The sequence below is a fragment of the Pholcus phalangioides genome, unplaced genomic scaffold, assembly GCF_987345545.1.
Source record: "Pholcus phalangioides strain wild (caught in Gottingen) unplaced genomic scaffold, Ppha-v1.0 ptg000007l_1, whole genome shotgun sequence".
NCBI classification, from domain to species: domain Eukaryota; kingdom Metazoa; phylum Arthropoda; class Arachnida; order Araneae; family Pholcidae; genus Pholcus; species Pholcus phalangioides.
Genome location: NW_028301600.1, coordinates 24,349,793 through 24,362,400, shown reverse-complemented (window position 1 = coordinate 24,362,400; position 12,608 = coordinate 24,349,793). Strand labels below are relative to the sequence as shown.

At 35.6% G+C, this 12,608-nt stretch overlaps 1 protein-coding gene across 3 annotated transcripts in view; it reads left to right on the top strand.

Moving 5' to 3' along the window:
- Positions 1-12,608, top strand: part of LOC149085098 (protein Hook homolog 3-like) — a 62,188-nt gene that overhangs the window by 28,570 nt on the left and 21,010 nt on the right. For all 3 annotated transcript variants that reach the window (XM_089232894.1, XM_089232896.1, XM_089232895.1), the window contains exons 13-14: positions 6,709-6,794; positions 12,285-12,449. In XM_089232894.1, coding sequence (XP_089089020.1) covers positions 6,709-6,794; positions 12,285-12,449 — 251 coding nt within the window. The remainder of the gene's footprint in view (positions 1-6,708; positions 6,795-12,284; positions 12,450-12,608) is intronic.

Genomic DNA, 12,608 nt, shown 5'->3' with positions numbered 1-12,608 from the left:
AAAGGAGAAAAGATAAAAAGATAATGCTGTGATAAAGGATAAAAAAAGAATACAATTTTTTTTGCAGGGTTACCAAATGAATTGTCCTAAAAGAAAAGAATGAGAGCTTGAATGAATTTCTTCCATTTACACAGGGCCAAGATATCTTGTTCCTGTAGATTAATGGGTAAAAAAGTGATATTTTACAGAGAGGGGAGGGTATAGGGATTCCTACTGTGCCATTCCTAAGGTGTATCACTGAAATGAATGATGCTGAGGAAAGGGTTAATATGCCTTCATGACACAAGAAAATGTTACTCTACAGGAGTTGAATGGGACAAAAATATTGGAGTAAAGGAAGCTGATAAATTTCCTGGTTCCTGGGTTGTTCTGATCAGAGCTAGAATCTCATGATGCCTCCTACCACTGAAAAAAGGGTATTTTTTTGCTTCTCCAACAATCATGAAAAGTTCCAACTGTTTCATTTTCTGCCATCTAGATGTGGCATCATTATTACAGTACCCACACTGTGCCATCACTATTTTAAGGTGCTTGGCTGAACATCATTTGGTGTCCTTTCTATTACACCCATGACGAATGCTGCCATTGACAGCCATGCACTATCTGTTATGTTTGCAGTGATGACAAAACTGGACCATAACAGAGTAGAACCAGGTTTATTTTAGGATAACCCCAGATTTAGTTTGAGCATTGATATTGGCTTTGTTTGAGTTTAGAGCTCTTCAATCCTGTTTTTTCTTTTATTAGCAACATACGACCCTTCAAATCGCACGTATGGCAATGGCTCGCCCCTAGTATTAATCTCAGGGACAAAGACGGTGCAGCAATGTATTGAGGATATCCTACAGCTGTGTGAATTTCTTTTCATAACAAGGCTTCTAGCTGACATTTTACTAGTAGATTAATGCACACAACAAAGATGTCCAGGTTGCCAGATTTATAACCAATAGAACATGAGTAGAATCATTTCAGATGCCAACTTTGACAAACTGTGAGTTCTTACAATCTAGAGGTCCAGTTACAGCAACTGTTGACTAATATGCCACAGGATACTATATAGGACCTGTATACTTCCATGCCTGTCCATGTAAAATCTTCTATCCAGTCTAGAGGTAACCAAACAAGGTACTACTAGAGCTTTCTTTCATATGTTCAGTTTTTGGCTACAAAGTATCCTTTCACTCTGATATTGTAACTACTTAGTTTTTTAACATTATAATCCTGCATATAATGTTTCTTTTGATTATGACTCGTCCTTTTTTATGAATTGATTTCTAAATGGTTATTATCAACTGATAGCTTTGTGATATTAATGCCAAAACTTGACAGTTGATGAAATTGAAATGTATTTGATAAAATTTATGCAAAAACGATCATTCCTCTCCTACCACTGATGAAACAAGTGTTGCTTGCTGAAAATCATTGGAAAAAGTTGACTGACTTTTATTTTCACTTAGCGCATGTAGTGTTTGACAAAGATATTGGCTTTGCTCTCTAGAGACTATCAATTTAAATATAGGATGCTTAATTAGACCTGCATATATGATGTGGTTTAATTTCTCTGTTGCTTTAATCTTTTCTTATTATTATGGCAAAGTCCTTTATTATTGTATACATTAGTGTTTCCTAGAGTGGGCAATATGGTAAAAGGGTATGGTAAAAGCTATAGGTTTAGTATAGGTTGACTTGAGTTGGGGGAACAATGAAAAAAAATCAAAGAAGGAAGCAATAGAACAAAAATTTTGGGAAAACTATGGTGTACATCACGGTGCAACAAAAATAATCAAATAATTTGATCAAGGGAATTTATCATATTTATTTTATGTTATATAATCTCCCGCAACAATACTCTGCCATTCCTGGATGACCAGCTGCTAAGAAGACCATCTAATTCAGTTGAATCTTGTGTTCGAATGAGTAATATCTCTTCTTTCTTAAAAAATAATTTAGTTTTAGCTTTGTTTATTTTCTGGTTTTTCTTTTATTCAATACATATGTAATTTATTTTATCGCTTTTTGCATTATTTCTGCACAATTCAGGCTATACTTCAGTTTTCTTTCATCTGTAATTTAGGACAGTAGATCTTGTATACAGATTTTCCAAGGAACATTAAATTTTCAGGTTTAAAATGTATTTCTCCTGTGAAAATTTGAGTATTTTCTCTCACAAAAAATATCTTGAGCAAGCCATTTCCTGTCATTTTAGTACCATGTTTATTAAGATAAATTATTGGAAATTCTTCAGTTCGCTGCTGTGTGTTATTTCTTTTTTTATAATCCAATTTGTATTGCTATTATTGTTTTCTTGCACTTAAATTAAAAAAAATAATGATTATGGAACGTGCATGATGTTTTAAAGCAGTTATTTTTTGCTCAATTTAAAATTAAAAAAAAAAATGTATCAATAAAAAAATATCTATATATATTGATAAAACAATGATTAAATTACTTAGTCGTAACCTCCATGGTCCTGAAGATCATTTTTAATTTTACATTTATTTTTAACTGTGAAGTTGCCTAAAATTAGTTACTGCCAACAAATACAAATACAACACCACAACAGGAAAAACGCCCAGCGAGGTGGCTGAGAAAAAGATGCCCATAACAAATATGGATGTCATATATTTCAAAAATGAAGCAACCCAATTAAAAATGTAATTAGAAAAATTATAAACAATATATACACATGATAAAATATTATACAATGCCCCATAAAGAATACTTATGGTTGTCTTATTCTAAGTATGAATAGCTTCTCGATTTACCCCAACATGTTTATCATACTTCTTTTTAAACGTGCCAATTGTGTTACAATTTACTACCTCCAGGGGTAAGCTATTCCATTTATTGACAACCCTATTAGAGAAAAATTCCCTGCGACACCATAACCTTGCATTGTCCCTTACTAATCGATACTGGTGTCCCCTTGTAAAAGCAGTCGATTGGCGGTGTACTAAAAGTTCATGGTCCATTCTATCCATCTTATTGAAAATTTTGAACACTTCGATCATATCTCCTCGACATCTGCGTTCATCCAATGTAAACATATTCAAAAAATGAAGTGTCTCTTCATAACTCAAGCCCCGTGTTCCAATAAGGACACGTGTAGCTCTTCTCTGCACCCCTTCAACCAATGGTCCTCATGTCCCTCTGTAGGTATGGTCTCCAAAACCTTACAGCATGCTCCAGTCCAGGACGAACTAAACCTCGAAAAAGCGGAAGAATGACTTTAGGAGAACGGGAAGAGACCTTCTTGAAAATGAGACCAAAAGCATTCATTCTATTCACTTTTTTGACCACCGCTGAACAATGTTCAGAAAAACTAAGCTGCTCGTCAATTAGAATTCCCAAATCGGTGACCCTAGTTGCATCCGGGATAGTGACGCCATTCAATTCGTAAGAGAACCGTTGGTTGTTCGAACCAAAATGAGCGACCATGCACTTATCGATGCTAAATGTCATGCTCCATTCATTTGCCCATGCTGCAATCCTGTTTAAGTTGGTCTGGAGTGACTCCCTATCACTTTGATTCCCGATTACCCCCATTAGCTTCACATCATCTGCGAATTTGCTAGTTATCCCATCGATATCCTGATCGAGTTTATCAATAAAAAATTAAAAAAGTATGGGGCCAAGGACACTTCCTTGAGGAACTCCACTTGTGACGTCTGTCCAACCAGAAAATTCCCCGTTCACCATAACTTGTTGCGACCTATCTCTTAACCACGATTCTATCCAATTCAGCAAGTTGCTCCTAATTCCAATCTCGTGTAAACGCTTCAAGAGTTTGCCATGTTGGACCCGATCGAATGCCTTCTGGAAATCAAGTTAAACAACATCTACATTTTTGCTCTTACCCAAAGCCTTAGTCACGTGATCATAGAAGCTAAGGAGGTTAGTTACACATGACTTCGCCTTCCTGAACCAATGCTGATTATCCGACAATATATTATTCTCGTCTATTCACTTCACAAACTGTCTTTTGATAATAATTTCCAAAATTTTCGAGAGGGAGCTCGTCAAACTCACTGGACGATAATTGGACACAGCTCCTCTACTACCCTTCTTAAATATCGGAACAACATTAGCAAGTTTCCAATCCCTTGGGACGATACCCTCAGCAACACTACTCCTGTATATCTGTACGACTGGCCCTAACAATTCATTAGCACATTCCCTGAGGACAGGGGCATAACCAGAAATTTCGTTCGGGGGGGGGGGGGCCACTTTCATTTCGGGGGGGGGGCAAAGTGACAGAACAATGGATTTGGCCATCTTTTTCCCTTTTTTCTGTTATTTTCTCACATTTCGGGGGGGGGAACCAGACCCCTAAGTCCCCCCCCTCGCTACACCCTTGCCTGAGGACCCTGGGATATATATCATCTGGTCCTGGTGCTTTGCTCGCACATATATTTTTTAGAAGGTTTAGGACCTCCACATCTTCCACTTGAATATCGTTGAGGATTTTATTCCCCCATGCAACACCCGTGTATTGAATATCATCATCTCTGTTAAAAACCGACGTGAAAAAGTCGGGAAGTAACGATTACGATTGCACAAGCACTACACATGTCAACATTGCTCTCTAACCTAGACCCTCCTATCGAGAGGGGGCCAACTGTCCCCTTACATCCATTATTGACGTATCGAAAAATGATTTCGGATCAGAGCCAATGTTATCTTCCAACCTAGATTCAAAGAGCGGAAGAATGACTTTAGGAGAACGTGAAGAGACCTTTTTGAAAATGAGACCAAGCATTCTATTTGCTTTTTTGACCACAGCTGAACGATGTTCAGAAAACCTAAATCGAATGATTTTGGATCAGAGCCAATGTTATCTGCCAACCTAGATTCAACTTCCTTTTTACTATCCCTTATCGCTTTCTTCAACACTCTTCTTTTCTCAGTAAACAATGATAGATCACCTTGTCCACTTTTATACTCTCTGACTGCTCTTTTCTTTTCAAGATAGAGGTTACGCACGCTATCTGTGAACCACAGAGGGTGCAATGTACAAACACGTCTTTTTCGAACAAAGGGTATGAAAGGATATTCCCCTTCAAGATCCAGCTACAGAATGACGACAACAGCCAATCAGATAACTCCACATCTCTCGGCCAATCAGGTTCTACCAGCATAACAACTGTTTACAATACGCTGCCAGCCATAGAATCAACTGACCAATCGCAAAACAATAGTGTAGTTCAAGCCACTTATGTGCATAAATACAACCTGAGACTCCGGAAAACTTGACTTTGATCCAGTTTATCAATTCTCCTGATGATGCCAACCACTAGTGTTGGGGAAACGTTGAGAACTAACTTAAACGGACAACGGTCTTTGAACCCGAAAAAACAATTTTTATCAAAGGGTATGACGTCGTGCAAAACAGAGGACAGTTTCGTACTAAATTCCTCCCATTGACTTACCACCCCTACTGATTCCAACCGGTCTTTGAAAACTTCCGCTAACCTTCCTCTCAAAACATCAAAGTTAATTCTTTGAAAACAAGGAACCAGTCTTTTGTTATCAACCTTACCTGAGGAAAAGTTAGTGAAATCTGACGATACGATGATCACTGGAAGAAAACTCTTCCCCTACCGAAACATGTTCAACAAGATCCTCAGAACTAGTGAGAATTAAATCCAAAATAGCAGTACCCCTAGTGGCTTCTGATACATGCTGATACAAAAAATTTTCGAGCACCAACTTAAAGTCTCTTTCATACTGATCTCTAGATGAAAGGTTCTCCCATTGAATACCTGGGTAATTGAAATCCCCTAGTATGAGAACCCTCTTACGCTTACACATGTAGGAAATTTCATCATGCAATTTGGCGATGTAGTTTGGATCCCTATTCGGTGGATTGTAACAAACCCCAACAATAAGTTTATGATGTCTTTTGTTCTCAAGCTCAACCCATACAGTTTCAATATCATTTCTTTTCACGTTACACTCTCTAGCTTTCAAACATGATTTCATGTATATCAACACTCCACCCCCTTTCCTATCCGATCTATTTCTCAAAAAAGTATCGTATCCTGAGATGTGTAAGAAAGATTCATCCTCATCCGTTGTCCAAGATTCAGTAATGGCTATAAGATCCAGGACCTCCACAACCATCATAGTTTCTAAAAAATCTTTCTTATTACCCAAGCTCCTGGCATTAATTAGCACCCATTTTAATTCACCCGGTGATTTATTGTCAATCGAGAAGCCATTCAAGTCAGTGGTGGGTAATTCCCGTCAGTACTGTTATGATTATCATTAACTAACCCACATTCCAGACTACATGATCTGGGAGTAAAAAACCTAGCCTAAGACTATCGTAAACCTCCCAGCCCCCCCCCCCCCCTTATTTAGATGGATCCCATCTGAACGAAGCCACCTATCAGTAAAATGAGTATGAATATGTTACTACCAAGTGTTTATGACATCTAGAACTAATTTTGAGGTCTCTGTGAGCATTTCAGTTTGGTGGAGTTTTTTTAAAGTTATTTTCAGTATCTTCCACAAGTGACAACGTTACTGAAGAGGTCAATATGAAGTGTAAACTTAAAAAAACCTCATGAAATTCTTGTTTTAAATTTATGACAAAGTATAGATTTTCAGATCCGATAATAGTGCTTTTATTTTAGTAACATTGCAACTGTTTTGATATTCAGTTTTCAATATGTTTAATGTGATGATTAATTTTAAATATTATAGAAGACTTGAGTGACCTCCGAAGACAAGTTAAAATTTTAGAAGAAAAGAGTACCCAATACATGCAACGAAATATGGAACTGGAAGAAGTACAGTTTTATATTTTTATTTTCTTTAAATATAAGGGTTGGGCTATTGTTATTTTTCTTAGGGAATAACAACAGGTCAAAGTACTCACTCTCACCTTTGTTGATTACTAAAAGTTTAGAGTTGTATTAACATCTTCATAGTTGAGAACAACACCTTAAAATTTACTGGTTGAGACATAGGTCATGACAGTTATTCCACATTTTTATAAAGATTCTAGACCAGCTTGGAACTTTCAAATATAAAAATCAAATAATTAAAAAAATAAAAAATTCAGGTTATACAGTGGAACCTCATTTATATGGCGTTCAAGAGAAAGAGTCAAAATGTTGTATAAATGTGAGTCAAATAACTGAGACTTCTCTTCCCCTCTCCACAGACATACAAAATATTATAAAATTTAATGTGGTTAATTGCATCTCTAATTCGGTTATAAAAAATATTTCAGTCATACTTGAAGGAGAAAAAAATTAAATCACATTTCAAATAACATAAAGAAATAAAATCTAGCAGAACATTACCTTTGGGACATGACATTGGGTAAAAAGTTGCAACAAAATTTTTTCAACTTGGAAAAATTTCCTATATTTGACTCTGTATAGCAAGATCTGCTATATTTTTTTGGCAGTAGATGATTTGCAACTAGCATCTTGGTCTTTGATTTTGCTTCTCTACTTTATAATTGTTTTCGAAGTTGACATAAGGATATTAAACTCTTTTGTGAGATCAACGTTTATCGTTAATTTAAAATTCTTGTTGAATTCTTCTGAAATTTCCAGTTTTTTTAGAGAAAGTACTTTTTGTTTTCTTGACATTATAAACGACAGATTTGACACAGCCAGCAAGCAAAGCACAACAAGGGAAGAAAATTCTACAGAAAATGATTGAAAGAACTTGTGTGTGTCTACCATATGTGTCTCATATCGGCATACTTGTAGCTTCCAAATGCTTACAATCAACTTTCCCACCCTCTGGGAATAACGTTTAAAACATTAGGAGAAAAAAATTCTGAAAGGACATATGGCCCTGAAAGCAATTGAAACCTGTTTCTTTTCAGGCTTGCCACATCTGCTTATTCTCAGAAACAAGCAATAAACAGATCACTTAAGTGTCCACTCTAAATGACCATCAGCCAGCTGACTGGCTATTTTCGTATATGTCAACAATCATCCTAAAATTTATGGCTTTTGCTGTGACAATATGCAAGAAGAACTGTTGCAGCAAAGTGTGTGCGTTTTCACTGCATAAAAAATTGTGCGCATTTAATGGATATAAATGTTTTTTCAAAGGAATCTGAGTTCAAGTCTAAGTGAAACATTGAATAATTGAGGTTTTACATCAAATAAGTAAATTATTTTAAATAATTCATCTGTTCTATTTTTTTCTACATAAACCCTCAATTATTTTAACATAAAAATGGAACCAATTGTGACCAAAGCCAACAGTCATATAAATGTGAAAGTCATATAACTGAGCAACGTATAAACACGGTTCCACTGCATGTATTACTTAACCGTACATGCACCTTGTGAACATTATTCTGGGGAATTTCTAATGGATTGATACACGCAGAAACCTGTTGTTTATGTCTATGCATGGTCCTAACATATTTATGTTGTCAGAGTTATGCTTGTTTTTTTGTTATACTGGTGCTGTCATCTGTCTTTTCACGTCAAAATGGTTAATGCCTAGATTTTCATGTTATTTATATATCTTGTTGAAGGTCTGCTTGCTCTCTGCAGAGAGACTTTCCTAAATGTGAGACCAGCTCAATTTTCACATCTTAAAAGTTGGAAAATTGCAGAAAACAAACTTCCGCCGACTATCGCTATATCTCCAATGAAGTTCAAACATGGATTCCTCATAATGAGAGTCTAGCATGATGCCCATATGACAGCATAGCTGCTGGTCATATGTATTAGGGATAAGTGGGGAAGCACACGAAAAAGGTCATGAGCAAAAGTATCATTGTCTGTGCATTTATTGATAAAGGGCTGAAGTATAAGACAACTATATGGTCTAGGGCAGAGGTCGGCAAACCGTGGCTCTTCCACAAAATACCATGTGCAGGCGCATAAAAATTCCAGATTTTTGCAAAATCATGTTTAGATACGCATTTGGCTATTTTGTTCTCAAGACAACAAGTAAAATAATAACTTGATGAGAAACTTAATGATGAAAGAAGATGTAGTGTCGAGGATTGAAACAGGTATGTTGAGATGGTTTGGATATATAATACAAATACAAAGGCCACAACAGGCAAATTGCCCAATGAGGTGGCTGAAAGAATTATAAAGAAAATTACTATTACTGCTTGAGACTGTATATATGCCACTGTGAAAGACAGAAATTAGAGAATGTCAATATTTTCTGGTCAATTTCGACACATACCAAATACGTCGGTGAAAGACAGAATATTTCGTTATATTCTTATACATTCGGACCAACGTCCGTGTATGATGGCATATGCCGGTGTAAGTTAGAAATAGTGATATTTAGCAAACATTTCAGGCATACATCAAGCGACTACGTAAATGCTGACATTCACCAGAAAATATCGACATTTGCCAGATATCGGTCTTTCACAGTAACATATACACCTCGTACGCATTAATCTGGGAAATTTCTTACGAATTGGTTACATCGAGGAACGTTTGTGCATGTATGTTTATTTAGATTGTCAGGGTTAGGCATATTTTATGTCATACTGGTGCTGTGATCTGCCTTCTATATTTTGAAGTGAAGATGGTAAATGCTCGAGTTCTTTCGTGTTACGTAAGCATCTTTTTGAAAGCCTGCCTGCACTCTCTGCGATCTGAATGTGTGTTCCGAGTACATGTGTGACTCTAACGTGTTTATGTTGCAGTCATGCATGTCTCTTCCTCTAGTGACGCTGCTATCTTGCTTCCATATTTTGAAGGGAAAACGGCAAATGCGTGAAGCAAGTATCGTGTTTAGGGTCTGTATGCTCTCTGACTGGGTCAGGTCTCTTTATACGGTCTCTGATTCACTTACCCTATTTTTATCGATTTTGATAGTCCCCTTCTCTGGGCTTTTACGTTGAGGATCTGGCCGCTATTTCTTCCTAGAGGCATTGCGTACAGATATCGTTGAAGACTACTGAATTATTTTCGGATGGAGACCGTAAAAGGTGTTAAAACTCCACCCGTAAATATAGGGGTGAGTATGGTATTACAATACAAGATTCATTGAGAGACTGGCCATTTGTGGAGATGAAGACCACAAGGAAGAAAATTGATCACATTGATGAATTTTCTTCCTTTGAGAGAGGATGAACAAAAGGAGATAGACGAAACATGTATACAAGACGAGTGTGGATGGGAGAGTTGGACGGGGTCGACCTCAGCGAATGTACCTCAATCAGATCGAGGACGTTTTTAGCAAAGGCCAGCTGAGGAGTACCTTAATAACAATGTACGTACCTATATAGTTTAAGTTTAAAAAATTTGGCTCTCAAAAGAAATTTCAATCATTGTACTGCTGATATTTGGCTGTTGACTAATGAGTTTGCTGACCACTGGTCTAGGGTGACCATATGTGTATCCTGCGTTGAATTAACAAACTCCTTTTTTTCATAGTTTTTGGCTGTCCCATAATTTTAGTAAAAAGGCTCATTTGGTAGAATCTTTGGAGAAATCAAAGTTTAATACAGTTGAACCTCATTAAGGCAACTGACTACGTATGGGGGCACTTTTTTTTTGAAAAAACTGATTTTCACAAAACAATTCACAATCCAATGAAATTTCTGAAATATCTCTAAAACTTTTAGAAATATTCTAAATTATGTCCTCAAAATTAGCTCATTTTCAGTACTTACGCCAGACATTGTACACTGAAAACTACACAATTTGTTTGAATAGTTTTGATATTGTATGTTTCTATAACTGTTATCTGTGCAGTGAACTAAAAGTTTCAAGATACATGAAATATTCCCTGAGATATGAATTTTCGCAAAGGAAATCAATTTTTTTCATTCAAACAGCTGTAAAATATTAAATTCTGAACATATAGCTAAGATCCTAGTTCATTGCACAGCTAATGTTATCTGGAACGCTGTCGAAAAATTTCATGAGAATATCTTTCATAGTTTTTGAAAAATTTGGTTTCGCGTGAAATAAAGTAATGAAAAAATGAAAAAAAAAAAAATCTTCAATTGTTTGTTGCCTACAAAACCATTGTTGTAGATGATTTAAATAAGCCATAACGTTGTTGTTACTTATTACATGTACAAGAATAAAATAGTTTTGGATTTAGTTCTGAATTCATAAAACCATTTTTGACAATTTTCACAAAAAATTATCATTTGAACTTAGTCAGTTGCCTTAAGACCATCTCTAACTATACAAAATTAATATTTGTCCTATCAGATTAATTTTTATAACAATAATTTTTAATAATTTTTTTAAATGATTGTTTTTTTTTTTTTCTTGAATGTCACTTGAAAAAGTTATAGAAAGCTATATGAAGTTCCTTATTATTTCCTCTTTTCTCCATTGTTTTTCTAAGAACAAGCATAGCCTTCAGAGCGTCAGCTGCAGATGACATAAGCAGTTCTTAAGCAGCATCTTAATGCATAGGACAGCCCAGGGCCTTGATAGCATAGGAGGGTCTCATGATTATAAAATCTGGTACTATGATTTTCCAGAGTTAGTGTGTAAACTGACAGGCCTGTAATTTTAGCCAGATAGGGGCTCTCTGAATATCACTTACCCTGGTGTGGACTGGGGTGGAGGATGCACTTGGGATGGCCCAGGGTATATGCTCACGAACATATGCGCGCACTACCCCCCCCCCCCACCTCTGATCTTTCTCATTCTGACCAGTTATGTCTTTTGATTTTATGATTTATGAATCTGATTTTTCTGCCAAAAATTGTAACCCCTCCCTTTTTAAAATTTCCTATAATAGCAATAAATTGGGGGGTTGCACTCATTATGAAATTGAATTTCCTCTTTTCTGTGTCCCCAGTTGCTTTTGTCACTTCTGATATTTTTAACTCTCCTTTTTTTCTTGTGCTAAAGCATTTCTTGTGCAGATGCCAAAAATGAGACAAAATAATTCTCAAATTAAAATTTTCTTTCAAGTTTCATTCTGAAGATGAAATTCATCTCAAAAATTTGATTTCATTTTTATGTGTTGATGATTTTAATTAGTGGCAGTTACATGTAAAATAGTAATGCATGGACTTTCTCAGAAATCTTCCAGAAACATAGAATTTTCTTAAGAAGCTAAATTTTTCATCTTTTATTCGATATAACGACCACCCGATATAATGTCTTTCATGGAACAATGGGGGTTCTATATCCAGCATCAACTGTAACATATTGTAAATGAAATTAAGTATTATACTTGTATAAGAGCTGAACCACAAAGTATATTCTATAAATTAGTGGTAATTCAATTTTATTTTACAATGTTGTATTCAATTTACTCTATTTCTCTTATTTGTATATTAATGTTGTTTTGGGCAGGAAATAAAAAAGACTGCAATGTTGAAATCACAGCTTGACATGTATAAAAAACAAGCTCAAGAACTACATACAAAACTGTCCGAAGAAACAAAACGAGCTGATAAAAATGAATTTGAGAGTAAAAGAATTCAGGAAAAACTTGGATCTCTTCAACAAGAAAAGGAGGTTATCATCTATTTTTTTCTTTTTGTTTTTATCAGATTTTTAATTTATCAAATTTATTCAAAGAGATTGGTTTTTTACTATTGGTGTGAATAGTAAAAAACCACAATAAAACATTCTGATTGCTGTGGTTCAGATAAAAATATTCCAAACAATTTATTC